Raw genomic sequence first — 25909 nt, forward strand, 5'->3', positions numbered from 1 at the left:
GTCTGGCTGTCACTCTGCTCTCCCCTCCAATGTCCCTTCACACCTCTTTTTTTCTCTTTGCTCTGTCTGCTGAGTTTCTTTTGTCTCCTGCACTGGATGGAGCTCATCCATCATTATCCAGAAGGGCGATACTGTTGACTAAGCAGCTTGTACTCCCTAATTACACAGTGCCAAGACCGGCTCAAGGTTTAAAGCGATAGGATTGGGATAAAGGGAGCTGTCAGGTGATTGATGGACTGGTGTATATTGGTTATGTGTCTGTTCTCTGAAGGGCAGTGTGGAGGAGCACACTTTGCGAGCACTAACTCTTGAGTTGAGTCTCCAGCATGTCTAGTTGAAAGCATTCAGTAGAAGCTAATGAGAAAGATTCTTTGGTGTCTGAGATTTCAGCTGCATTGCTGTCAGGCATAGCAAATTTGTCACTTGTACTTCTATAACTACCTGTTTTGGTACAGCAACCAAACAGGACAATGGGTAGCTAACACTGCAGAAAGAATAATTGCAACCAGCCTGCCTTCCATAGAAGACCTGTCTATTGCGTGGGCCAGAAGGAGGGCTGAGAAGATATTTGCAGACCTCTCGCATCCTGGACATAAACTGTTTCAGCTGCTTTCCTCTGTATGGCGTTAGACACAGGGACAAGGTTTTTTGTGTGTGTGCCTAATCACACTTGGCCAAATACATCTACAGGGAATCGCATGCCGAAACAACTAGACACAGAGGCAGATTTTTCCCTCCTGCCTTCCCTCTGCTAACACCTAATTCCCACAGAATGTCTAAGGATATTTACCCATGTAGTAGGGCTGTATTACTACTACCCTTCTCATCTTTACTACTACCTTCTCCTGTTGATATCTTGTGATTATATTATTGTCTTGTTTGTATGTACACTGAGAGCTTACACACCGGAGATGAATTCCTTGTGTGTTTAATCACACTTGGCCATATATTCTATTCTATTCTATTCTATTCTATTCTATTCTGTTCTGTTCTGTTCTGTTCTGTTCTGTTCTGTTCTGTTCTGTTCTATAGTGTAGTCTATAGTCTATTCTATTCTATTCATTTCTCTATTCTATTCTGTTCTTCATTTCTCTATTCTATTCTATTCTATTCTATTCTATTCTATTCTATTCTATTCTATTCTATTCTATTCTATTCTATTCTATTCTATTCTATTCTACATTTCTCTATTCTATTCCATTCCATTCCAGGTGCCTTCCATAAATGGAAGATGTCCCCAAAGTTTCCAGCTATCATGGCATTGCTGAGAAATTTGGGAGTTGAAATGCACATATTAGGAGGTGTTAAATTGTGGTCATTTTAGTTGGCCTTGCAACTCCCAAATGGCTATGGTTGGGTACGGTTGTTGAAGGAAGAACTTTAAAAACCTTTGAAGGTCTCATGTAGCTTCCAATAATCTTCCAGGCATAGCTGGGGGGGGAGCACTTCCCTTGACGAATTCCATATTATCACAATGTGTTTTCCAACTTAGATCAATCTCCAGCAACCTGGGAACTCTCCATCCAATTCTCCATCCAATGTGTAAAAACTTCAGCTCCCAGAATTTCGCAAATGTCCTGATTATTGATGAAGCCTAAAATAAAAACAGAGGATTTGTTGAAAAGCAGGCAGTATTTGAGTGGAATACACAGGGGAACATACAGTCTAAAATGGTTCAGATCTTTGTTGATGGGGGCACATTTCCTTCACGGCTCTTGCTAGTTCTCCGTGTCCCTCTATTGTTGGGGGCCAACTAACTTAACAAGAACTAGATTCTTCAAAATCTGGCATCTACCAAACTGAACTTGGACATGTTAATTCTTATGACTTTATTATCTTGCATCGATCCTTTTCTGGACCCTTGAAAAATGGATTAATTTAATATTTAACATATTTATTCAATTGAATATGGTCTCCCACTCCAGTAGACTCTGCATTGCTTGCAGAATCCATAAAAAAAGAATGAAACAATTGAAATCCAAATAAACAGGGAGCTTGGACTGAAATAACAAGCAGTACAAATAGTGCCAAGTAACAATGCAACAGGGGCCTGACTTCACACCCACATTAACTCCGGTCCTGTGAACAGAGCCAAGTCTTAAAGGCTTCCTGGGACACCAGGGGAAGGGGCACCATCTGAAACTGGAAATGCTGATCCAGAAGGTGGCGATGAGTATGTCTCAATGTTGGCAACTTTAAGATGTGTGAACTTCAACTTCCAGAAATCTTCAGCCAGCATATTGGCTGGAGAATTCTGGGGTTTGAGGCCCATACATCTTAAAGTTGCCAAGATTGGAAAACACTGGTGGGGACCAGGATAGAGAAAGCATATTTGCTCTGTCCTGCAAGAAGGCAGCAGAAGAAGTACAAGGAATTCCTTGTGGTCTCTCATCCGAGGGTTAAACACGTTGTGGTCTTTGATATGGTGGCTTGGGCAGAATCAATAACGGAGTGCCAGTGGCTGGTTCCTAATAACAAAAGAGGATTTCCTTCTCCAGTGCCATCTGGAATAGCTGGAGGAATGCCATAAAATTTATCAAAATTATTATCTACTCGAGGGTTGATGGGGATTGATTCTTGCATTAAAGGAACAGGGATATTTTGTCCCAAAAGGCTTTTCCACCTAGCTGAAATAGCAATTGCTAGAGACAAATTGTTCCCTATTATAATTTCTATGTCTTCTTCCAGAAGCTCTTAGATTGGATGTAATTTATCATTTTAACCGTAGTTTAAACAAGTACCTCTCCCAGGGTTTTCCAGTCAATACAGCTAGTCCCTGACTTACAGTCATTTGTTTAGTGGCCGTTCAAAGCTACAATAGCACTGAAAGTACCGTTAGTACTTTATGACTGTTTTTCACACTTATAGCTGTTGCAGCATCCCCATGCTCACGTGATCAAGATTCGGCACTTGGCAACTGGCACGTATTTATGACAGTCGCACTGACCCGGGTTTGGGATTCCCTTAACAACCACATGGTTCACTTAACCTAAAACATATAAGGAACGGTTGCTGGAATTGGGTATGTCTAGTTTAATGAAGAGAAGGACGAGGGGGGACATGATAGCAGCATTCCAATATCTCAGGGGTTGCCATAAAGAAGAGGGAGTCAAGCTCTTCTCCAAAGCGCCTGAAGGCAGGACAAGAAGCAACGGGTGGAAACTAATCAAGGAGAGAAGCAACCTAGAACTAAGGAGAAACTTCCTGACAGTTAGAACAATTAACCAGTGGAACAGCCTGCATCCAGAAGTGGTGAATGCTCCAACACTGGAAGTTTTTAAGAAGAGACTGGATAGCCATTTGTCCGAAATGGTATAGGATTTCCTGCCTGAGCAGGGGGTTGGACTTGATGACCTCCAAGGTCCCTTCCAACTTTATTATTATTATTATTATTATTATTATTATTATTATTATTACATCCACAACGATTCATTTACCAACGGTGGCACAAAAAGTAGCAAAATGGGATGCAACGCACTTAAACAAGCGCCTTACTTCTCAGTGGAAATGTTTGGGCTCAATTGGGGTTGTAAGTCAAGGAACGCCTGCATTTGCCTTCCAGGCCCCCCCAAATTAAACCACCACCTTTCCCCTCTCGAACAGGTGCTGTTATGAGGTTTGATCAAACCCAGTTTCCAGTAAAGCATCAGTCACTTCAACCAACAGGTATCCCTGTTGAATTCATTTTTGACCCTCTTCCTGTTGATGTCCTTGGAGAGGTTTCCAAGCTGACCCATGTTGGCTGAGGAATTCTGGGAGTTGAAGTCCACAAGTCATGAAGGGGTCATAGTTCCCTCATGCTGGCTGAGGAATTCTGGGAGTTGAAGTCCACGAGTCATAAAAGAGCCAAGGTTGCCTACCCCTGCCTTAGTCTCATTTTTAATATCCAAATGCCACAATAAGTTCACTTGTTCTTTTTTCAGCAGAAAGTCATTTATGCAGACAGTCCTTGACTTACAACTGTTCCTTTAGTGACTGTTTGAAGTTACGACAGAGCTGAAAAAAAAGTGCCTAAAAACCGGTCCTCACACTTAAAAAGGGGCAAACCCAAAAGCAGTCCAGAAGGATAAAACATTTTAATTGTTTATGTTTATAACTGCTTTACAAAAGAAAATTCAAGAGCAAGGCCAAGTAAAACTTTATTGTTTCGGTTTTATGCCGCCCAAAGTCACTTCCTTGTGAGACGGGCAGCTCTATATAAATTAGACAGACAGACAGATGATAGATAGAAGAGAGATAAAGAGAGAGAGAGGAGATAGCTAAAGTTTGACAAAAACTCCTAATAAAAATATCCAAACCCAAACAGTAATTCATGTCAATGCATTCTAAAAAGACAGACCCATTTCCATCTTTTTCACGTGGAAAAGACTGTGCGGAAAGTGGTGCCATGAGTACTGTAAAAATGAAATGATCGAAATAAAGGGCAAAAGTTTTTGAAAATTTACACCAGCGCAAAGGGCAGTTGTCTGAAATCAAGAGGTAAAGGGTGGGTGGTCAGTGTAGAAAAAGCAGGCCTGGTTTTTTGAGGCCAGCCAGCCCGCCCAGGAGATTTTTCCCACGGTTGCTCTGCTGTCTGATCCGGCTCTCTCCTCTCCCCCACGCCCGGCTGGCTGGCTCTGACTCTCTCTGGTCTGCCTTCCTTCCGTAGAAGCTCAACGCCCTCCCTCCCTTGGCAGAACCAACATTTGCAGCCTTGTTCTCTGGGCTTCTCTGCATCTCTGCTGGACATTCTTCATGCATTACTTCATTGTTGTCTGAAAAGGCTCTGCTGCTGCTGCTGTGAGGGAGTGATGTGCTTGCGTGTCTGTCTGTGTGTTTGTGCAAGCATGTCTACGGGAATCAAGGATAGTGAAGAATTACGGATGTGGGTATCAGCAAAACTAGTGATTCCATCTCTCTCTCTCTCTCCTTAATCTATGGGTTTTGGGTGTGCCTTGAAAGGAAAGGAATGGGGGGGGGCTTTCTGGGAGAGTTGGGGGTCACTAACAGCTCAGGAAGCCTTTGTGCAATGGGGAACGAGATGAATCGGTCCTACGAAACGACTAGAGCGGAAAAATAGAAACTAGAAAACTCACACCTGTCTTAGATCAGATGATGTTTGACAGACCAGTTCAAAGTTTGGATGGCTTTGCCCCTAAAGATGGCACCTGCATCCAAGCCATGGGGGGGGGGGTGATCTTTGGCAGCTTGGTTTGATTATGCCATGCTTCTGGGGCCTGGGGGCAAATGGAGGCTTTTATGGGCAGCTTGGGCAATGTTTGATTGGTGGTCTCGGGTATCCACAGTAAAGGCTGTTCATGAGGCTTTCTTCATAGTGTTGAGGAAATGGTTTAGCCCTTCCTCTTTGGGGGCTGTTTTTTGACTTCCCGGTCCATTGTTTCCCAACTTTGGCAGCTTTAAGATGGGTGGACTTCAACTCCCAGAATTCTCTAGTCAGCTATGCTCTCTTTGCTCAATCTAGGTATTCTGGGGGTGCCTTGGAAGGAAAGAAATGGGGGGAGCTTCTGGGGAAGTTGGGATCATTCGCAGTTCAGGAAGCCCTCGTGGAACAGGGGAACAAAATGAATCAATCCTAAGAAATTACTAGAGGGGGGAAAACAGAAACTAGAAAAACCAAAAACCGAAAAATAGCAAGCGGGAAAATTCTGGATGTTGTAATCCACCCATCTTAAAGTTGCCAAGTTGAAACACACTGTTCTAGTCTAATCCACAGCATGAGGCTTTCCTCGGGGTCTTTCATCCAGGGAAAACCCTTTGCTTGTTGTTTCCTTCTAAAACAGCGCTTGTAACTTTTGATCGTATCAGCAGCTGAGTGAGATTTGAGCCAGCCAATGTCTGTCTTTCAGCCTGGACCCCGTCAGAAGTGATGCCAGCGCCTCGCAATGAACAGACGGCGCCCTTGGGGGGGAAGGCAGAGGCTCAGTCCGGCCTCCAGACCCCCCCAGCCCTCCATCCAGCGGTCCCGTCTCTGCCAGCTGCAGCCACGACACTGCCAGCCCCAAATGAACTTGCTGGTGCCAAGACCCCCACCACACCTGTCTCGGAAGCACGTTCTGCCCTCCGGACTCGCCAGCCCAGCCCCCTGCCTGCTGCCCCACTTCCAGAAGCAGAGACCTTGCCTCCTAAGAGTGATCGCCCCCCACCCATCGGAGCCCCGAGTCCGCCTCAAACAGAGGAGACGCGTGGCAGTACCCGCCTGCCCCCCAAGAGCGAGCAGCCTCCCCCTGTCCAAGGTTCAGGCACTGCCAGGACAAAACAAGGTAGGTGTTTTTGTAGGTGGAACCAACTTACAGAGGGGATCTAGGGCAGTGGTGGCGAACCTGTGGCACGCATGCCAGAGGCGGGACTTGGAGCCCTCTCTGTGGGCACGCGCACTGCCGTCCCAGCCCCACCTCCCCCTCCTCACCAGCAGCCCCCCTGGAGGAGAGTCGCCCCCGGGCGCAGTCTGCACGGAGCAGCGCAGTCAAGGACATAGCCAGGTAGCAGGGACAAGACTCTGCCCTTGCGCTCCATAGGTGCAGATGATGCTGCGGGGTGTGGGCGGTGGGCGTGGCTGCCTGGGCGCTGCAGGGCTACCTGGGCAATCTGCTACGGCGGGCCATGGAGGCGGTGCGTGGCCCTGTGGGTGGGCGGGGCAGGGGGTGGAGCAGGTAGGACAGGAGGCGGAGCGGGGGCAGGGGGCGGGTTTTGGACACTCAGTCTCTAAAAGGTTCGCCATCACTGATCTAGTGGGTGCCTGGGATGCTGTTGCCCACAAATCATAGCATTTTCTTTCCATTTTGTGCCAAAGGTCTGTAGGTCCAATCAGCCATAAATATCCATACAGATAGTCCTTGACTTACCATGCTTGGTTTAGTGACCGGTCAAAGTTACAAGGGCACTGCAAAAAGTGACTGGTGACCATTTGTCACACAAACGCTGCAGCATTCCGCCTGGCCACACCTGGCAACCGACTCATCTTTATGACGGTTGCAGAGTCCTGGGGAGTCATGTGATTCCCCCTTGACAAGCAAAATCAATGGGGGAGCAGATTCAATTAACAACCCTGTTACTAATTTAACAACTGCAGGGATTCACTTAAGAATTTGGGGCAATGAAGGGGCAAAACCCGCTTAACAGCTGCCTTGCTTAGCAACATAAATTTTGGGCTCGGTTGTCGTCGTAAGTCAAGGACGACCTGTGCTGTTTCCTTTAGAAGCAAAGAAGTTAATTTAGCCCTAACTATAAGTTCATCGTCTTCGCAATCCATCCGACTTTCCCTTCATTGTTCTGATGCCTTTGGATTCTCTTTCATCCAGATTCTCAAAAGGCCCAGGCAAGACACAGGATGGCTCGGGAGCGTCGTGAAGAACGAGCCAAACATCTGGGTAAGGAAGAGGCCATCTAACATCTGTACCACAGGCTTTGTGGTGGTGGGGGGTCATCTCATTGAGCCATGTCAGGCTTTCAAATTCAGATTGACAGTCTGGTTATTTCACCTTTTGTTTTTCAACCTGGTGTTTTCTAGGTGATTTGACCAGGTTCCTATCTTGCTCAGCCCTCCACGCAGAGGATGGGGATGATGGGATCTGCCATCCAATGCATTTAGATGACTTTTGGAGTCATCTCATTGAGCCATGTCAGGCCTTCAACTCCTGATTTATGGTCTAGTTCAGGGGTAGGCAACCTTGGCTCTTTTATGACTCGTGGACTTCAACTCCCAGAATTCCTGAGCCAGCTGTGCTGGCTCAGGAATTCTGGGAGTTGAAGTCCACGAGTCATAAAAGAGTCAAGGTTGCCTACCCCTGGTCTAGTTATTTCACTTTCTTTTTCAACCTGGTGTTCTCTAGGTGATCTGACTAGGTTCCTTTCTTGCCTGGCCCTCTACACAGAGGATGGGGATGATGGGAATTGTCATCCAATGACAATTAAGGAGACTCCAGATTCAGGAAATTCTGCCCTTGTTCCCTTCAAGACTAAGCCCAATTGTACCGGGGGGGGGGGAAATCAAGACTAACATGTTTTTCTTTTTGTTGTATTCTTGGCCAAACTTAGTGTTTGTGATTGTGAACAAAATGTCCTTTCATTCTTCCCCCGACAGGAGAATGAATGTGAGAAAGCACCTCCAAATGACTGAATTTATACAGAATATGTTAAGTGAGGAAAAGGATTTGGGGACCTTTATTTCCCTGTGAATCCCCAAATTTAAACTTATCACTTACTTGATTGTTTTCTTCCTTTCCCCTTTCTAAAAAAAAAGAAAGAAAGAAAGATGAATTCTAGTATTGTTGACAATTAAACATAACAACAACCCATTGCTGCCAATCAAGTGTAACATTTTCCTGTCAGAATTGTAGAAGAATTTAGTTAGTTCTCATCCCCCTCACTCCATCATTCACGATGTTTTGATAGATTCCAAAAGAAAAAATGGGGATAGAGCTCCCAAAAACCCATTACATCAAACTCTTTAACATATAAAATCAAGTAAAATATAATACCAATCCCATCAGCTTTCTTCTACATCAGGGGCCTTCAAATTGGGCCCTTTTATGATTTGTGGACTTCAACTCCCAGAATTCCTCAGCCAGGCACGCCTGGCTGAGGAATTCTGGGAGTTGAAGTCCACAAGTCATAAAAGGGCCCAGTTTGAAGACCCCTGTCTTATACAGAAGGGTTCCTGGACAGGCAGGTTCAGAAGCAGCTGGCCCAGATAAACTAGATGATACATCCTTAAATTGAATATACTCTGAAGTAAATCATATTCAATTTTAATGCTGCAAAAATTCAGAAATTGGATTCCTCAGAATTGGTTGTTAAGAGATGCTTAGTTTATACTCAGATTTAGACACTATTTTTAAACTCCCCAGTGTATGTTTTTCATGGATCAAATCAGTTTGTCTCAACCGTAAGATGCCTGGGCTTCTGGGAGTCCAGACAGCTTAAAAGTCGCTAAGGTTGAGACATATTCGGTTATCTGTGATCCAATATTTTCTATATATTTTTGAAGCATTAAAAACGGGTCTTGAAATAGATCCCTGCATAAATAACATCTCTCAAAACCACCCAAGATTGCACTGGGGCCAAATAATACCTTTCAAGTTAAACAGTTACTGAGAGACTGCCTAGCAATAAATCTCAAATGATGGAAAAGTAAACTCATCTTTGTGAACAGATAATTGCGCTTTAGAAACCTGCAAGCTTGCAAGATACCCTTGCTGACAAAATTGGTTCAAAAACCTTGTAAATTCCATTCAATCAATATGATAGATAGGATAATCCAATTTGCTCGGTATCCAGGTAAATTTCGCGTCCAATATCCATTCCCAATTCATGTATTAATAAATAGGAATATTGATTGCTGAACCAGCTACAAAACAAAACCAGTGTGTAATAAAATCTTATGCTCTTTCCCTTCCTGCTCTATGGGATATATTCTGAATTTCTAATCAGTCAGGCAAGGGGTTCTGAATTAAACAGAGAATGAGAAAAAGGACACACTTGGCAACGTAAATTGGCCCAAGGAGAGGGTACACTATAAATAATCACCCCTGATTTAGGAGTTGGATAATTCAGATCAATCCAAAACAAAATTCTTAGAGAAGCCCAAATAAATTTCTCCCTCCCTCCCTCCCTCCCTCCCTCTCCCTCTCTCTCTCTCTCTCTCTCTCTCTCTCTCTCTCTCTCACACACACACACACACACACACACTCCCCCCGGAGATCCATATCAAAAACTTTGGAACCTTTCAGCATCCACAGAAATCAGGGGAAATCTTGTATATTTTCAGTTTAAAGCGAGAACATCCATTTTTGTTCAAAGTTGGCAGTCTTGTATAAATCTAGCCTAAGTGGGATCCGTTATTCTTGAGAGAGGCCCTTGGAATCAATTCAGGTGCCATGTTCATGCTTGGTGAATTTTTTGGGCACCAGGGACCGGTTACGTGGAGAGAGGTTTTTCCGCGGACCAGAGGGTGCGTGGTTTTGTGTGCTGCCTGCATCCCGCAGACGGGGCTTTGCTTGTTTGTACGGATCGGTTGCTGGCATGCTGCAGCCCAGTACTGGTCCACAGACCGGGGGTTGGAGACCCCTGTCTTATAGATATATTGGATTACAATTCCCATCATTAGCTGTCTTTCACTTTTCATTCCTTCCCTTTTGATTCTCTCTTTCATATTTCCTTCTTTCCATCCATTTCCAATATCTTATAGATATATTGGACTACAATTCCCATCATTAGCTACCTTTCACTTTTCCTCCCCTTTTGATTCTCTTTCATATTTTCCTTCCTTCCTTCCTTCCTTCCTTCCCAATGTCTTCTAAGTATATTGGACTACAATTCCCATCATTAGCTGCCTTTCACTTTTCCTTCCTTCCCTTTTGATTCTCTTTCACATTTCCTTCCTTCCTTCCTTCCTTCCTTCCTTCCTTCCTTCCTTCCTTCCTTCCTTCCTTCCCAATGTCTTCTAAGTATATTGGACTACAATTCCCATCATTAGCTGCCTTTCACTTTTCCTTCCTTCCCTTTTGATTCTCTTTCACATTTCCTTCCTTCCTTCCTTCCTTCCTTCCTTCCTTCCTTCCTTCCTTCCTTCCTTCCCAATGTCTTCTAAGTATATTGGACTATGATTCCCATCATTAGCCCAATGCTGGGGAACCCTCAACTGTCTAGCAAGCCTGTGTCTCTCTCCCCCCCACCCCCCCAGAGTGCATTCCAAAAGGGAATGGGACAAAGAATGGGAGAGAATGGGAGCTCAGGAAATTGAAATTCAACCTGGTTGAAATGTGATTAATTCTTCACGGGACGGCTTACCCTTCTGTCAGGCTAAAAAGGACATTACGGAGGGGCCGGACGCGCATGGCCCTCTCTGTTGCTCTGTGGGTCTGGGAAGATCCCTTCTGCAGGTCACTTCTCGGCTAAGGAGGCTCCTTTTCTCCAACTGTTGCGGGTCTGTGGCCTTGTATTGGGCAGGGTGGTCTTTTCTGCTCCAGCAGCCCCCTCCAGCCTCCAGCCTCCCCGCTCTTCCCTCGCAGCAGTGGCAGTTCACCCTCTGCCCCTCTTTCCACTCTCCTTCCCCAATTGTCTGGCCTGAATGTGCTTTTCAGTTTAGCTTCCCATTTCTTTTGTGTTCAGCCTTTGCGGCATCTCACCTCCCTCTGCTCTTGCTTCTGCCTCAGCAGCTGTTGCCAGCTGTGCAGGTCACTCCTGAAGTTGGGGATGAAGCTGCTGCAACACTTGCTCCATTGATTTCCACCCCCTCCCTCTCTCCTCACTTATTCCTCCCTCCTTGCCTCTTTCTTTCTTTCTTTCTTTCTTTCTTTCTTTCTTTCTTTCTTTCTTTCTTTCTTTCTTTCTTTCTTTCTTTCTTTCTTTCTCTTTTCTTCCTTCTTTTCCTCCTTCCTTCCTTCCTTCCTTCCCTTTCTTTTCTTTCCTCCCTCTTCTTTCTCCTCTCTTCCCTCCCTCTTTTCTTCCTTTTCCTTCCTTCCTTCCTTCCCTCTTTCTTTTTTCTTTCTTTCCTCCCTCTTCTTTCTCCTTCCTTCTTTCCCTCCCTTTCTTTTCTTCCTTCTTTTCCTTCCTTCCTTCCCTTTCTTTTTTCTTTCTTTCCTCCCTCTTCTTTCTCCTTCCTTCCCTCCTTCCCTCCCTTTCTCTTTTCTTCCTTCTTTTCCTTCCTTCCTTCCTTCCCTCCCTCTTTCTTTTTTCTTTCTTTCCTCCCTCTTATTTCTCTTTCCTTCCTTCCTTCCCTCCCTCTCTCCCTCCCTCTAGACTCTTTCGGGGTCCTCAAAATCAGCACGCGCATCAATTTTAATTTTTAATAAAATAAATACTGATCAACCCAATCCCTCTAAACAAACACGTAATGTTGAAAATGGACAGGCTCCTGAAAGAAAGAAAAAAAAAGACTAAGAAAGAGTGCTGTAAATTAAAGGTGTGGGATCCTTGGTGCTCTCTGTGCCTCGTTGTTTTCCTGCAGACGTTTCATTACCCAAGTAGGTAACATCATCAGTGCTAAAGCTGGCTGAGATGCCTTTTACAGCTCTTGCAGGGTGGGCTTCATCCAGCTGGCCCTTAAAAAAATGAAAAAGCCCCACATTTCACCATAAGTTAAGATGCTCCAGGAGTGAGTCTGGAGGTGTCCAGGGCAGGAGGCATTGCCTGTATCTAAACCTCTCGCTCTTTCTTTTTCTCTCTTGGCACACCCTTGAACAGCTGCCAAACGGGCAGTGTGGTTGGAGAAGGAAGAGAAGGCCCGCATGTTGAGGGAAAAACAGCTGGAAGAGAGACGGAGGCGGCTGGAGGAGCAGCGAGTGCGAGCCGAGAAGCGGCGAGCCGCCCTGGAAGAACGCCAGCGCCAAAAGGTGGAGAGGAACAAGGTCAGTTGGAGAAGTTCTGGGGGGGGGGGTCAAAGAGGAATTAAACAGCCAGGCAAGCTGTGGGTCACCAACGTTGGCTTACTCCACGGCTACGTTGTCCCAAAAGGGACCAGGAGCAAAGGTGTCTTGTTCCCTCCACGATGTCTTTCCCGGTTTTATGAGAAACGTTTCAAGGGAGGAAATACAGGTGGTCCTTGATTTACGACAAAAACTAAGTCCAACATTTCTGTGGCCAAGTTGTTAAATGGGTTTTGCCCCGTTTTAGGACTTTCCTTGCCACAGCTGTTAAATGAGTCGCTGCAGTTGTTACTACAGGTAGTCCTCAACTTACCACGGTTCGTTTAGTGACTGTTTCAAGTTACAACGGCACTGAAAAATGTGCCTGATGGCCGTTTTTCACAATTCGGACCTTTGCAGCATCCCCAGGGTCACATGACTGAAATTCAGACGCTTGGCCACTGACTCGTACTTATGACGGTTGCGGTGCCCCGGGGTCGTGTGACCCCCTTTTGTGACCTTCTGACGAGCAAAGTCCATGGGGAAGCCAGATTCACTAAACAACCGTGTTAGTAACTTAACAGCTGCAGTTGTAAAGTGGGGCAAAACTCACTTAGCAAAGGTCTCGCTTAACAACAGAAATTTGGGGGCCGGTTGTGGTTGTAAACTGAGGACTATCTGTAAACAGGGTTGTAAGGCTTTCCCCCTTGACTTTGCTTGTCGCCAGGTCACATTGAGGGATCACATGATTTGGTCATGTGATCGTGGGGATGCCGCAAGGGTTATACGTACGAAAAACGTATGAAAAGTGAAAAAGCCATACGTTACTTTTTCCCCGTGCTGTTGTATCTGTAAACAGTCACTCAACGAATGGTTGTAAATCAAGGACTGCACAAAACAAGCAAGAGCGAAGAAAATAAGAGATGGAGAAACAAGAAAGAAATTGGAGGGAAAAACCCACCCACACAATTGCACCTTTTGTCATTTTTACTGAGGAACGGGCACGTTAAACTTTGCTCCGACCCCTTAGTCCAGAGGTAGGCAACCTTGGCTCTTTTATGACTCGTGGACTTCAACTCCCAGAATTCCTGAGACAGCCATGCTGAGGGGAAAAGGAGAGGTTTCCAAGCTGAGCCATGCTGGCTGAGGAATTCTGGGAGTTGAAGTCCACGAGTCATAAAAGTGCCAAGGTTGCCTACCCCTGCCTTAATCTCATTTTTAATATCCAAATGCCACAATAAGTTCACTTGTTCTTTTTTCAGTCGAAAGTCATTTAGGCAGGCAGTCCTTGACTTACAACTGTTCCTTTAGTGACTGTTTGAAGTTATGACAGAGCTGGGAAAAAAAGTGCCTAAAAACTGGTCCTCACACGCAACAACTCTTGCAGCATCCCTAGGGTCACGTGATCAAAATCCAGACTCTTTGTTCTGTCCTGCAAGAAGGCAGCATTTAATTGAAGGGAACCTCTTTTAAATGGTCCCAGTTTCACCCACGGAACTCCTTGTGGTCTCTCATCCGAGGGTTAAGCACCTTGTGTTCTTTGGGATGGTGGCTCGGGCAGAATCAATAAGGAAGTGGCAATGGCTGGTTCCCAATAACAAAAGAGGATTTCCTTCTCTGGAATAGCTGGTGGAATGCCAGCTGTTTATGACGGTTGCCGCATCTTGGGGCTCATGGGATCGCCATTTCTCCCTTTCCCAGCCGGTTTCCAATAAGGAAAGTCAAGGGGGAAGTTGCATTTGCTTAACAAGTTATAGCAAAAAATATTGTAAAAATCGGGCAGGACTCACTAAAACAAGCGCCCTGTTTAGTGACCAAAGTTCTAGTCCTAATTTTGGTTGTAAGTCAAGAGCTATCTTTAAGGATTTCTGTTCTTTTTTTAAAAAAAAAGTCTTTTTATCGTTGTTTTTTCCTGACCAAACCGCTCAGCTTCGTTGTTTCTGCAAGCGCATCCCGGCGCTGCACGACTGGCGAACAAAAATGGAGAACTAACCTTCCCCCCTTTTCCCCCTTTGTGATCAGGAGCTCTACGAAGCTGCCATCCAGCGCTCAGTGAAGAAAACCTGGGCTGAAATCCGGCAGCAGCGATGGTCGTGGGCTGGGGCGCTGCACCAGGGCTCCCCAGTTCACAAGGAGGGTGAGTGGAGGCCCTGCTTAGCTTGGGGACACGGCTGTCAGATGGGGAACGGCACGCACAACGGGCCTGGTGGGGAGGCGGGGTTGATGCTTTTGCACGGCTGGGCATTTTTGCACGCGCATGTGCTCGGATGAGGAGGGGCTTATGCACCCTAGTTTATAGCTTGAAATTATAAGGCAGTTCCTTCCTTCCTTCTTTCCTTCCTTCCTCCCTCTACCTATTTTCTTTCTTTCTTTCTTTCTTTTCTTTCTTTTTTTGTCTTTGTCTTTCTGTCTTTTCTTTCTTTCTTTCTTTCTTTCCTTCTTTCTTTTTTTCTTTCTTTCCTTCCTTCCTTCTTTCCTTCCTTCCTCCCTCTACCTATTTTCTTTCTATTTCTTTCTTTCTTTCTCTTTCTTTCTTTCCTTTCTTTTTTGTCTTTGTCTTTTTCTTTCTTTCTTTCTTTCTTTCTTTCTTTCTTTCTTTCTTTCTTTCTTTCTTTTCTTTCTTTCCTTTCTTTTTTTGTCTTTGTCTTTGTCTTTCTGTCTTTTTCTTTCCTTCCTTCCTTCCTTCCTTCCTTCCTTCCTTCCTTCCTTCCTTCCTTTCTTTCTTTCCTCTGCATATAGTACAGCACGCCATTTCCTTGCAGCTTCACTGGGGTCCTTTGTCCGTTTTCGGTGGACTTTTGACCACTCGGTACCTTTAAGTTCCCACACTGCTTCTTCTCTTCTATGCCTTGTGCTGCTCAGGGCTTCACCCATCTTTCTCCTCATTGGTTGGCAGTTTCCACCCTGCGGGCACATTGGGACCCAGGCAGAAAGGAGCTGAGCCATAGATGCAGCTTACCCAAGACCTGAGCATGTTCTGTACCTGGAAATTGTCCCCTGCCCAAGAGTCTTTGGGCAGGAATGGACTGGAGGGTGGGAAACTGAAGGGTGAGAATGGCAGGTGCCACACTCCACACTTTGGCCATGTACAAATGCTGCAGACATGCATGATGCCAAGTGGACATAGCCATGTGTGTGAACGGGGCCAGGATTTCCTGTTTTGGTGGGGTTAGGAAGCGTTTTGGGGGGGGTGATCCTGCAGCACTTTAAGACATGTGGACTTCAACTCCCAGAATTCCCCAAGGCAGCATGCTGCCCTAGCAGCGGAGAGGGTTATATGATCATAAACTCCAGTGATTGGAGAGAGAAATGTGTAATGCAGGATGCAGGATGACAACACAGAAATGCTCTGGAAGGGCTTCAAAAAGACAAGTACAAGTAGTCCTTGACTTTTGACCAATCTGGAAAAGGGGATTTACAACCTGGATCCAACCTTCTGACCCACCCCATGATCATGTGACCACACTTCGGGTGCTTGGCCACATGGCTACATTTACGGTCATTTACAAAAACCCCACAAACACGTGACTCCATTTTATGACAGTTTTTTCTGAAAACCAGCACTTCTAGTTTTCAGCAAAACAATGCCTATAGTGCAGCAGTCCCCAACCTTTCCAGGTTGGTGATCCGATGTGGTGTGTGTGTGTGTGTGTGAGAGAGAGGGAGAGAATGGCAGGCACACGTTCGTACGCACAGCTCCATTTGTGTGCGTGGCAAGCACATGTGCCCTCCACTCGCACAATTGGAGCTTCACACTTGAGTAGAGGGTGCTTATGCTCGTGTGCAAAGTTCCACTCATGCAAGCGGAGAGCCCTTGCACTTGTGTGCAAAGTTCCGCTCATGCGAACACAAGCACCCTCCGCTCATGCCCGCCGCTAGACCCGTTTTCCTTGTTACCTTCCGGGAGGAGGGGGCTCCGTGGTATCCGAAGCAGAACATCCAGATTCAGCCATAGTTTTGTTCCATACAGCATTAACCTTGTGAACTCTCAAGCTTCCTCCTTCCGTTATGTATTCAAGACGAACAGTGATTAATATATATGTGTTACTTATAATCAAGGGTGTAGGTCTATACATACGTTGTATATAGTATGTTTAAATGTGCGTTATGTATGTGTACACCTTGAGAGCAAGCAACTATATTTCATTTTTAATGGGTGCCGTTGGGCCCACATTAAAAAAATGACAATAAAGGTTATCTGACTGTCTATCTTCACACACGCGTGCTTGCCCATCTCTCCTACGGCCCGGTTTTGAAAAAGCCAAGGCCCGTTAGTGGGTCACAGCCCAAGGGTTGGGGACCCCTGCTATAGTGAATCATTGATTTACTGAATAACTGCGGCAGCCACCCCCCCAAAAAATGCTTGTATTTTATGAGCAAGCTTTATTACAGTCATAACTCAAGGACTACCTGTAACAGAACAGCAAGCATAACTGATTTGGTGGCAACTTCCTGGTCACCTGTGGCGATTAATAATTCTCCATAAGCAACCAGGCTATTATTATTTACAATTCTGAGATGCTCCTCTTTAACTTTAAATGTCTGAACTGATTGGAAATTGCTGCTGATCATGATACAAACAAACATTTCAGATGTTCACAGCACTTCAGATATACTTTCAAAAGCTTTTTGAGGAAGATCTGTTGGCCAATGTATGGGTAGTTGGAATCTTGTTGGGAAGCGAGTGGCGAATCCGGTGGGTTTTTGATCTCATCTTCGTTTAGCAACCGCAAACAGGGTAGATAACTAGGTTGTTAAGCAAAGCAGTTGTTAAGTGGAATGACACGGTTTTACAATCTTAACTCCTTACAAAGTTGTTTTCTTTGCTTCGCAGGCCCGCAGAGGTCATAAGTGCGAAGCTTAAGTCGCTAAGTTATTTTTTCATCTTGTTGTAATTGCAAACGGTTGTTAAACAAGGCAGTTGCGAAATGAGGACTAGCCGTAAGGCTCTTTCGAGTCACTCTTCAGAGCGAGTGGTTCGTTAATAAGTAAATAATGTCGAACAACATTTTGTCTCTGCTGAATTCTCTGCTGGATTTTATTTATTGCAAAATAGAAGTAGGATGTATGACCTTCAAATAAATATCTGCAATTAGTCTGTTTTTTTGCAGAGACAAATCCTGTGATTCTATTACAAATCTTCCATCAGTATTGGCAGCTATTACTCTGAATTAGTTTTGGGTGTAGGAATTTTGCTTTGGATTTAGACAAAACTGTGGTTTTTGGGCCACAAGAATTCCACATCAGCCCTTGTTTTTCATCCTAGAATACAGATAGAGACCCGTACAGAATGCTACCAGTGACCCAATGTGCAGAAAAATTGTCCAATTCATTATTGTATGTTTGCATTGCCATATGAAACAAGAAAAAGCAAGTTCAAAGGCATGTTTTGTTTGGCCTTGTTCACAAAACACACTTAACCAGGTGACGGAGCCATCATATCTCCTGGATTGTTTTAATACTTTGAATCAGAAATGAGCTGGAATCACAGAACACATAAAGTCACAAAAAAGCCCTAACGAGCTTAAAACTAGCTAAGCCTTTCACGTTGTGCGAATGACTGATCTAGTTAAGTCTGGAACCATCACGTTAGGTGTGTTAGCGAAGCACAACAACTGTTTACTTTGGAAATTTTAAGAATGCTAAAAAAAAAGAATCAAAAAATCACCTACTTGGTCATTTTTCCAAAACGTTGGCTTGCAGAGATCGTGCTGAGGATAGACTACCGCCCCACTTCTTTGTTGTGGCCCTGGAATAAAAAGCCAGGGTTTGTTTCAAATCCTGATTATGTCCTATAAATAAAGACTCAAAATGCTTTCAGTTTTGTCCTGTGGAAACTCACCCCGCCCTCACGTTGGTCTAACAAAGCTGCTTTGCTGTCAACCCAGGCCCTTTGTGTCTCTAAAAGGGGATCTGTTTGCTGGATGGTTCCTTCTATGTCTTGCTCAGCTTTTGGCAGTGTAAACATGTTGTAAGTGTGCCCAAGAACCGGATATTTAACATCTTCTATGAAGGCTGTCATCTATATTGCATGCTTTTTGTGGGACTCTCAGCTTCTCTCAGCTGGGTGGGACCCGGGTGCAAGTCAGCTTGTAACCAGAAGGAGCTGTGGATGATATAGTCACCTCCTGCTGTTGTTTGGCTGCAGAAGGGAAAAATCTCCAAATCAGACCTTCGGCCAGTGGGCCTCTGGGAAGGGCATAGCCCTGCCGACAGCCACTGTGCCACCACGTGTGCTAATTTGCCTTTTGCCAAGCTCACTTAGGCCTCTGACATCAGCGGGAGCCTGCGCTGGAGTAGAATACACAAGGCTGCCAATCAGCACATTAAAAGGTGTTTGTATGGTTTCCTGTTCCTGCAGGCAGCTCCGAAACGAGGCACCTTAATAGCTTTTCCCAGGGGTCTCCTTTGCAACTCATGGCATTCACTGCATGATCCCCGCTGCTGCATGCTCGCACGCCCACCAGATCCTCCCACCCCACCCCGCTGCCCTTAACACCTGTGTGTCTTTTCCCTCTGTAGGTGCAAGCAGGTGCTCACTCTCTGCTGTAAATCTCCCCAAACATGTGGACTCTATAATCAACAAGCGCCTCTCCAAATCTTCTGCCACTCTCTGGAACTCACCCAGTAGAAGTAAGAGACCCCCCTGGGGACACGCAGCTGTGTCATGGCGAGGGATGGGAAGAAGCGGGGCCCAATTTTAAACCCATCCTATCAATAGCCCTGGAACTAGGTGACAGGGGTAAACTGATAAGAGGGAGGAAAGAAGGAAGGAAGGAAGGAAGGAAGGAAGGAAGGAAGGAAGGAAGGAAGAGAAAGAGAGGCCTTTTAGTATATGTTTTAGACTAGTGATGGCGAACCTTTTAGAGACCGAGTGCCCAAACTACAGCCCAAAACCCACTTATGCATCGTCGAGTGCCGGGTGGGTGTGGCCCATTGGCTGGGTGTGGCCAATTGGGTGAGCGTGGCTGCAGTGGTAACGGCAGACTGGGTGGGACTAAAAAGTTCAATCAATCAATTCCAACTTTGCAAGATTTTTTTTTTCCTGCGAGAAGTTGAAATTGACTGATTGATTGAACCTTTTTTTTTTTGCACACGACGATGGAGGCCTAAAGCGAAAAGGTTTTATAAAACCCAGCTGAAGGCCTAGGACTGGGGTGACAGCGCAGGTGCCCACAGAGAGAGCTTTGAGTGCCGCCTCTGGCACCCGTGCCATAAGTTCGCCACCACTGTTTTAGACCAATGTTTTTCAATCTCTGGGTCGTGAAGATGTGTGGCCTTCAGCTCCCAGAATTCCCTAGCAAGCCATAGTGCCTGGAGAATTCTGGGAATTGAAGCCATCACCTCAAATTGCTGAGATTGAGAAACACTGTTTTAGACAAACACGTTAATGCAGGATGCAGCGTTCAGCATTTTTAAAAGATTCAAGGGCCTAGGTCAGACATGTCAAACTTGTGACGTCGCGCAACGTATCGGGACTGTTTTGCCATTGCCGGCAATGGGATGGGCGCGGCTTCCGCGTGACACGTCCGGCCCACGGGCCGGCAGTTTGACACCCCTGGCCTAGGTCTTATGGTTACCAAAAGAAGCATGAACCCAGCCAATAGAGCAATGTTTCTTAACCTTAGCAATTTTAAGATGTGTGGATTTCAACTACACGAGTTGCTGGCAGAGAGATCTGGAGAATTGAAGTCTACACATCTTAAAAGTTTCCAGGGTTGAGAAATCCTACAATTTAGGATGAAATTTTAGCAGACGGAAGATGGGGCTCAGTAGAAAGTTAAGAGATTGGGGGCAGAACATCCTTGCACCGCCCAGGGACCTTGGAGGTCATCTAGTCCAACCCCCTGCTCAGGCAGGAAACCCTATACCATTTCAGACAAATGGCTGTCCGGTCTCTTTTTAAAAAAACTTCCAGTGTTGGAGCATTCACCGCTTCTGGAGGCAGGTTGTTCCACTGGTTAGTTGTTCTAACTGTCAGGAAGTTTCTCTTTCGTTCTAGGTTGCTTCTCTCCTTGGTTAGTTTCCAATTTGACAACCGTGGGCGTAACTCAGATCTTTCTCTTAAAGCGAGTGTGTTTGTTGTGCTTTTTTTTTTTCTTTTTTTTTTTGGGTCTCTCAGTCCTCTGTCCCAGGTCGGAATGGGACAGTTCGCCCCGGCCAACTCACCACAGGACAATTTAACAATTCAATGTAACTATTCAAAATAAATGAAAAAAATATATTTTAATTTTTGTCATTCACACTCCATTCTGTCCCCCCTTTTGCATCCTTTCTTTCCTGATTCTATTCCATCATTTCTTTGATATTAGTGTAACTCTTGTCCCACAGTGAGTTGTTCCATGGCAAGTTGTCTCAGCAGCGAGTGGGCTGTTGCGAATTGTCATAGAGCCATCCCAGGTCCGTTTGTTGATGTGTTCGTTGCAATTTATTTGTGGCCTGCTTTTTTTTTTCTATGCCAGCTCTTCAAAGTTTGTTTTTTAACAAACAAAAAGAACTGAATGCAAAGCTCAACATGCAAACAGATGACTGTCTCTGTGTCTGGTTCGTTTTGGCGTACAATGCCCTATAGCGGCGTCCTGAGGGAAGGAGTTGAAACATGCCAAGGATGTGAAGGGTCTATATATATTTTCTCAGCCCTCTTTCTGGTTCATGCCCTATTACAGGTCCTCAATGATGGAAGGCAGGCTGGTTGCAACTGCTTTTTCCTCTGTCCTAACTATCCGTTGAAGTCTGTACCTGTCCTGCTTGGTTGCTGGGCCAAACCAGGCAGTTATAGAAGTACCTCAAAAAGCTAAAATGGCCGACATCCTTATTAGTTTGGGGGACAGCAGTTTCGTAGTTTCAACCTCTTCGCCCGTACTGCAATTCTCAAATGCTCAAAATGCTTTTCTATCAGAGATCCCAGTGATCCTTTTCAACGAGCAGATATTATTTCTCCCTCACTCTGTCCGTTGGGTCACATGGGGGGGGGGTTAAGCTGGCAGAAATGTGAATCCCTGTTCAGTATCTGAACCATTATTTGTTTATTTGTTTGTTTGCTTGTTAATTCATACGTCATTTAGACTTATATGCTTCTTCATAGTGTTTTACAGCCCTCTCTGGACAATTTATAATTTCAGCATAGTGCCCCCAATAATCTGAGTCTGATCCAATTGACTGATCTTGGAAGGATGGAAAGCTGAGTCAGCCTTGAGCCCCCACATCAAGATCGAACTCCTGGCAGTGAGCAGAGTTAGCCTGCAATACTGCATTCTAACCACTGCGCCACCACAACCCATATCCTGCCTTTATTATTTTTATAACTAACGAACACCCTGTGAGGTGTGTTGGTCTGAGAAATAGTGACTGACCCAAAGTCACTCATCTGACTTTCATACCTAAGGCCCTACTAGAACACGCAGCCTCCTGACGTCTACTCTGCTGCCTTAACTACTAGACCAAAGTGGCCTAGTTGGTGCCAAACTATAGGGCCTTTTGCAATGACTTTTCTCCTCCTAGTTGTATGTTTCTGGAGCAGCTCTTTGCAATGGGTCTCAGCCGAAACGCTAAAGGCGCTGTGAAATAGTAAGATGGAACTTCCCCAAGATCTAAACTATAAATTGGGTGGGATATTAATAAGCCAGGTTTACTTTGATCCCTGCAGTGATGGTGATGTCTACCATGGACACTACAAAACAAGAGCACACCACCTAATGTCTTCCAGATGTGTTGCATGACACTTCCCAGAGGTTTAACCTGGAAAACATCTTGACCCCCCTGTGGAGTTCTCTCTCCATTCAGGGGAAATTTTAACCACTTGGCCCATGCAAGCAGATCCCACGAGGCTGAGCTCCAATTACTCTCTGCCCTAATGTCCCTTTGCTGCTAAAGATAGTATTTCTGCCCACCATTGTTTTGTTTCCTCGTTGCTTAGCGAAGATGAAAATATCCCGAGCATCTGAACAAGATTTAGGAAAAGGCCAAAGGAAGGGATGGTTAATGCATGTGGAATTAGGAGCGGTCCTGGGGTGGGATTATTCAGGCAGCACTATGCTCATAGGTATGGATGGATGCCAAGAGAAAAATTTCAACTTTCCTTAAAAAAAGAAGAAGACCTTTTTAGGTAAAAAAAATAAAATACAAATCTGTGATTTCAGAATGCTGAGATTAGTGGATTGAAAGGTATTTCCAGCAGTGACCAAGCCAAATTTAGCCAGCCTTTAAATCTAAAATTATGTTTGTATTTGTTTATTTATCAATTTATTCAACTTATATAGCCACCCACCTCACATCTGTGATTCTGGGTGAGTTTTCAGTTGTGACTGTGTTTTCCATCCCACAAACAACGAAAAACGTTAAAATGATAGCTGGTTTGACTCTTCTGTTCAAACTCGTTAAAATCAATTAAAACAGACCCCACTTTTTTAAAATAAAATACAGGCAAGTCCTTGACTTACAACAGTTCGTTTACTGAGCGTTCGAAGTTTCAACAGCACTGAAAAAAAACAACTTATGGCCATTTTTCACACTTAACAACCACTGCCATGGTCATGGGATCAAAAGTCGGACGCTTGGCAAAGTGACTCGTATTTATGACGGTTGAAATGTCCTGAGGTCATGTGACCTTCTGACAAGCAAAGTTAATGAGGAAGCCGGTCCCACTTAACAACCTTGTTACTACCTTAACAATTGCAGTGATTCACTTAAAAGCTGTAGCAAGAAGTCATAAAATGGGGCAAAACTCACTTATCAAATGTCTCATTTAGCAACAGAAATGTTGGGCTCAATCGTGATCCTAAGTCAAGGACTAGCTGTATATTAAGATAAATATATAGGTAGACAGAATAAAATATATTAAAATAAAATACACCCCACATTTCTCTTACAGATACATACGTAGTAAGGAGCATTAAAATGCCCTTTGATTCTATTCTCCAGAGCCACTGAAAACAAGCTTGTTCAAAAAAAAAATGCTGGAGACCTGGGTGTCTCTTGAACAAAAATGTTTCCCGCTGTTAGGGTGTGGGGTATTCCTGGCCCTGATTAACCACCTGGGATTTGCTAACTCGACTTCCCATTGTTCATATTTGTGTCTATCGCAAGTCACTTCCTCTGGCAGAATCTACCAAGCTAAAGGTTTTTCAGGCAAAGGTGGTTTATAATGTCAGCTGAGCGTCAACGTGATTTGCAGAATTGTCAGCCATACCCAGAATGTCAACATGTAGCTTGCTCCGTAACTAAGCTACGTAACTATGACAAAGTTCCTTTAATCTCCTGGAGGGTGTTGGCTTTAAAGCAGCTTGTTTGGGCAGCCAAAGGAATTATTAGAGACTGAGAAGCCGGCTACACATTCAGTGCATAAGGAGGTAAATCAGCTACTCTTGGTTTCTTGACTAGTTTTAAGTGAAGCTGAATACATCACTTAATCTATCAAGTAGCCAGTAACCATTGTGAGATTATGAGTCCTGGACAACGCTCTTCCGATACGTTGGCTGGGGTCAAGCAATAACACAACCAACAGTGTCCATAGGGAGGAAGGACCAATAAAATCAAGATGGTGGCTTCGGTTGCGGCCACCATCTTGACTTTTTTTAAAAGTCTCTCCCTCCAGAGCCGCCTCTGCACTGTCAACCGTCCCCTTGGTAAATGCAGCAAAAGAAACTTCAGGGACATTATTTTAGCAAGAGTATAACTTTGCTGATAATTCCACATAGGCACCGCCAGTTCTAAAGTTTTCGTGCGAAAACCAGCATAGGTAAAGTTCCCCCTTTCCCCTGGATTTCCCCACTGTTCATTGTCCACCAATCAACTGCCTTCGTGAGCAGCTTGGAGTTTTCTCAACGTTTGATTTGGGGTGTTGGGACTGTCCTGGGCCACTTGAAACCCTCAATTCTCTCCCAAACCTCCTTTACGTTCCAATACTTTCCGTTCCCCCTCCCTGTTTCTCTGTTTCTGTTGTCTGTTTGTGAGCAGAGGTGCGTGGCGAGTCAGCCACGACACGCACCAAAGCTAGTTGAACAAAACATGAGGACTGGGTTCTCCAACATCCGTATTGTCGATGGTCTTGTGCAGACAAAATGCTGAGAGCTGAGCTCTCAAAAACCACCCATTGGCCAGTACAGGCTGGGTAGCTTTAGCCATTGAGTTCCAGGATTAATGATGATCTGAACCTAATATCTCCACCCCCACCTCACCCCGACAAATCTTTTAACAGATTTGTGTCTGTAAAACTTGATTGTCTGATATCTGCTTTAGGGCAGTGTTTCTCAATTCACCAACTTTTAAGATGGGTGGACCTCAACTCCCAGAATCCCCCAGCCAGCATGGGCCATAGAGAGGATTAGTAGGTTGACTTCAGCTGCAGGAGGAAAGGGAAGACGTAAGACTAACAAGTCCATTAGTTAGAATGGAATACTTATGATTGGTTTTCACACTCATGACCCTTGCAGCATCCCCATGGGTCCCATGATCAGAATTCGGGCCCATGGCAACTGGCATGTATTTATGATGGTTGCACTGTCCCGGGGTCAAGTGATCATCATCTGTAACCTTCCCAGCCAGCTTTTGACAAGCAAAATCAATGGGTGAAGCCAGATTTGCTTCATGATTGAATGACTGACTTAACAACTGCAGCGATTGACGTAACAACTGGGGCAAAACTCACTTAACTACTGTCTTGCTTAGCGATGAAAACTTGGGGCTCGGTTGTGGTTGTAAGTTGAGGACTACCTATAATCAATATTTCCTGTCCCAACGGGCGCAACGACTTTTCTCTTCTACCTCCTTAAACCTGGTTCCTTTGCGTAGTCCTACCTTCCACACCTGGTTCGACTAACTGGAATCTCATTGTGGCACCTGAGCTACAAGTTGGGGAGCATGGTGGCTCATGTGTTTAGGATGCTGGTCTGACGATTGGCAGTGTTTGAGACCCGGTTGGTGCTGCGTGACGGGTGAGCTCCCATCACTTGCTCCAGCTCCTGTTGACCCAGCAGTTTGAAAGTGAGCAACTGCGAGTAGGTAGACGGGTACCACTTTGAGAACATGAAAAAAGCCCCTAACTGGGCATCTTCCGGGCAGTGGTGATGTCACCAGCTAATCCTTTCAACCTGGAAGTGCTTTGGTGCTCGAAGCACAACTGTAGTGTGTCATGTGTCTGATTAACGAAACACTTAAAAGAACTTTCAGGCATTTCTTTTTCCTCCTAAAAGCCTTTATTAAGGTTACAGAGATGTCAGAACGGCATGGTGGAATGCTAAGATCTGATTTTCTCTTCCGTTGCACATAACACTCCAGGCATTTTTCCCTCCCCTATTTTGGGGTCATGATACACATCTTCCAATTAACTTGGAAGATGTGATTCACTTCCGGTTCCTTTTTCCCGGGCTTTCCTTATATTCTCCCCTTTCCCTGTTGCCTGATTTAACTATAAAAATACCAGACAGTTCTGCATATTGTCAAAGCAAGAATATACAGTATTTGCAGCGTTGACATAGAGATAGTAATAGCTACCAATTTTGAGGAAAATGGGGCTTGGAAAGTTAGTCTCGTTGCACACACTCTGCAGACCAGAAATCCAACGTTGC

At 45.0% G+C, this 25909-nt stretch overlaps 1 protein-coding gene across 1 annotated transcript in view; it reads left to right on the forward strand.

Moving 5' to 3' along the window:
• The first annotated feature begins 4826 nt into the window (after window positions 1–4826).
• The window catches only part of MAP7D1 (MAP7 domain containing 1), a 41524-nt gene continuing 20441 nt past the window's right edge, over window positions 4827–25909 (forward strand). Inside the window, exons 1-7 of the mRNA XM_029284943.1 lie at window positions 4827–4868; window positions 6074–6260; window positions 6648–6650; window positions 7299–7367; window positions 12184–12347; window positions 14367–14481; window positions 18867–18977. Coding sequence (XP_029140776.1) covers window positions 4827–4868; window positions 6074–6260; window positions 6648–6650; window positions 7299–7367; window positions 12184–12347; window positions 14367–14481; window positions 18867–18977 — 691 coding nt within the window. The remainder of the gene's footprint in view (window positions 4869–6073; window positions 6261–6647; window positions 6651–7298; window positions 7368–12183; window positions 12348–14366; window positions 14482–18866; window positions 18978–25909) is intronic.

The sequence above is a fragment of the Protobothrops mucrosquamatus genome, unplaced genomic scaffold (assembly GCF_001527695.2).
Source record: "Protobothrops mucrosquamatus isolate PMUCROS unplaced genomic scaffold, P.Mucros_1.0 scaffold1131, whole genome shotgun sequence".
NCBI classification, from domain to species: domain Eukaryota; kingdom Metazoa; phylum Chordata; class Lepidosauria; order Squamata; family Viperidae; genus Protobothrops; species Protobothrops mucrosquamatus.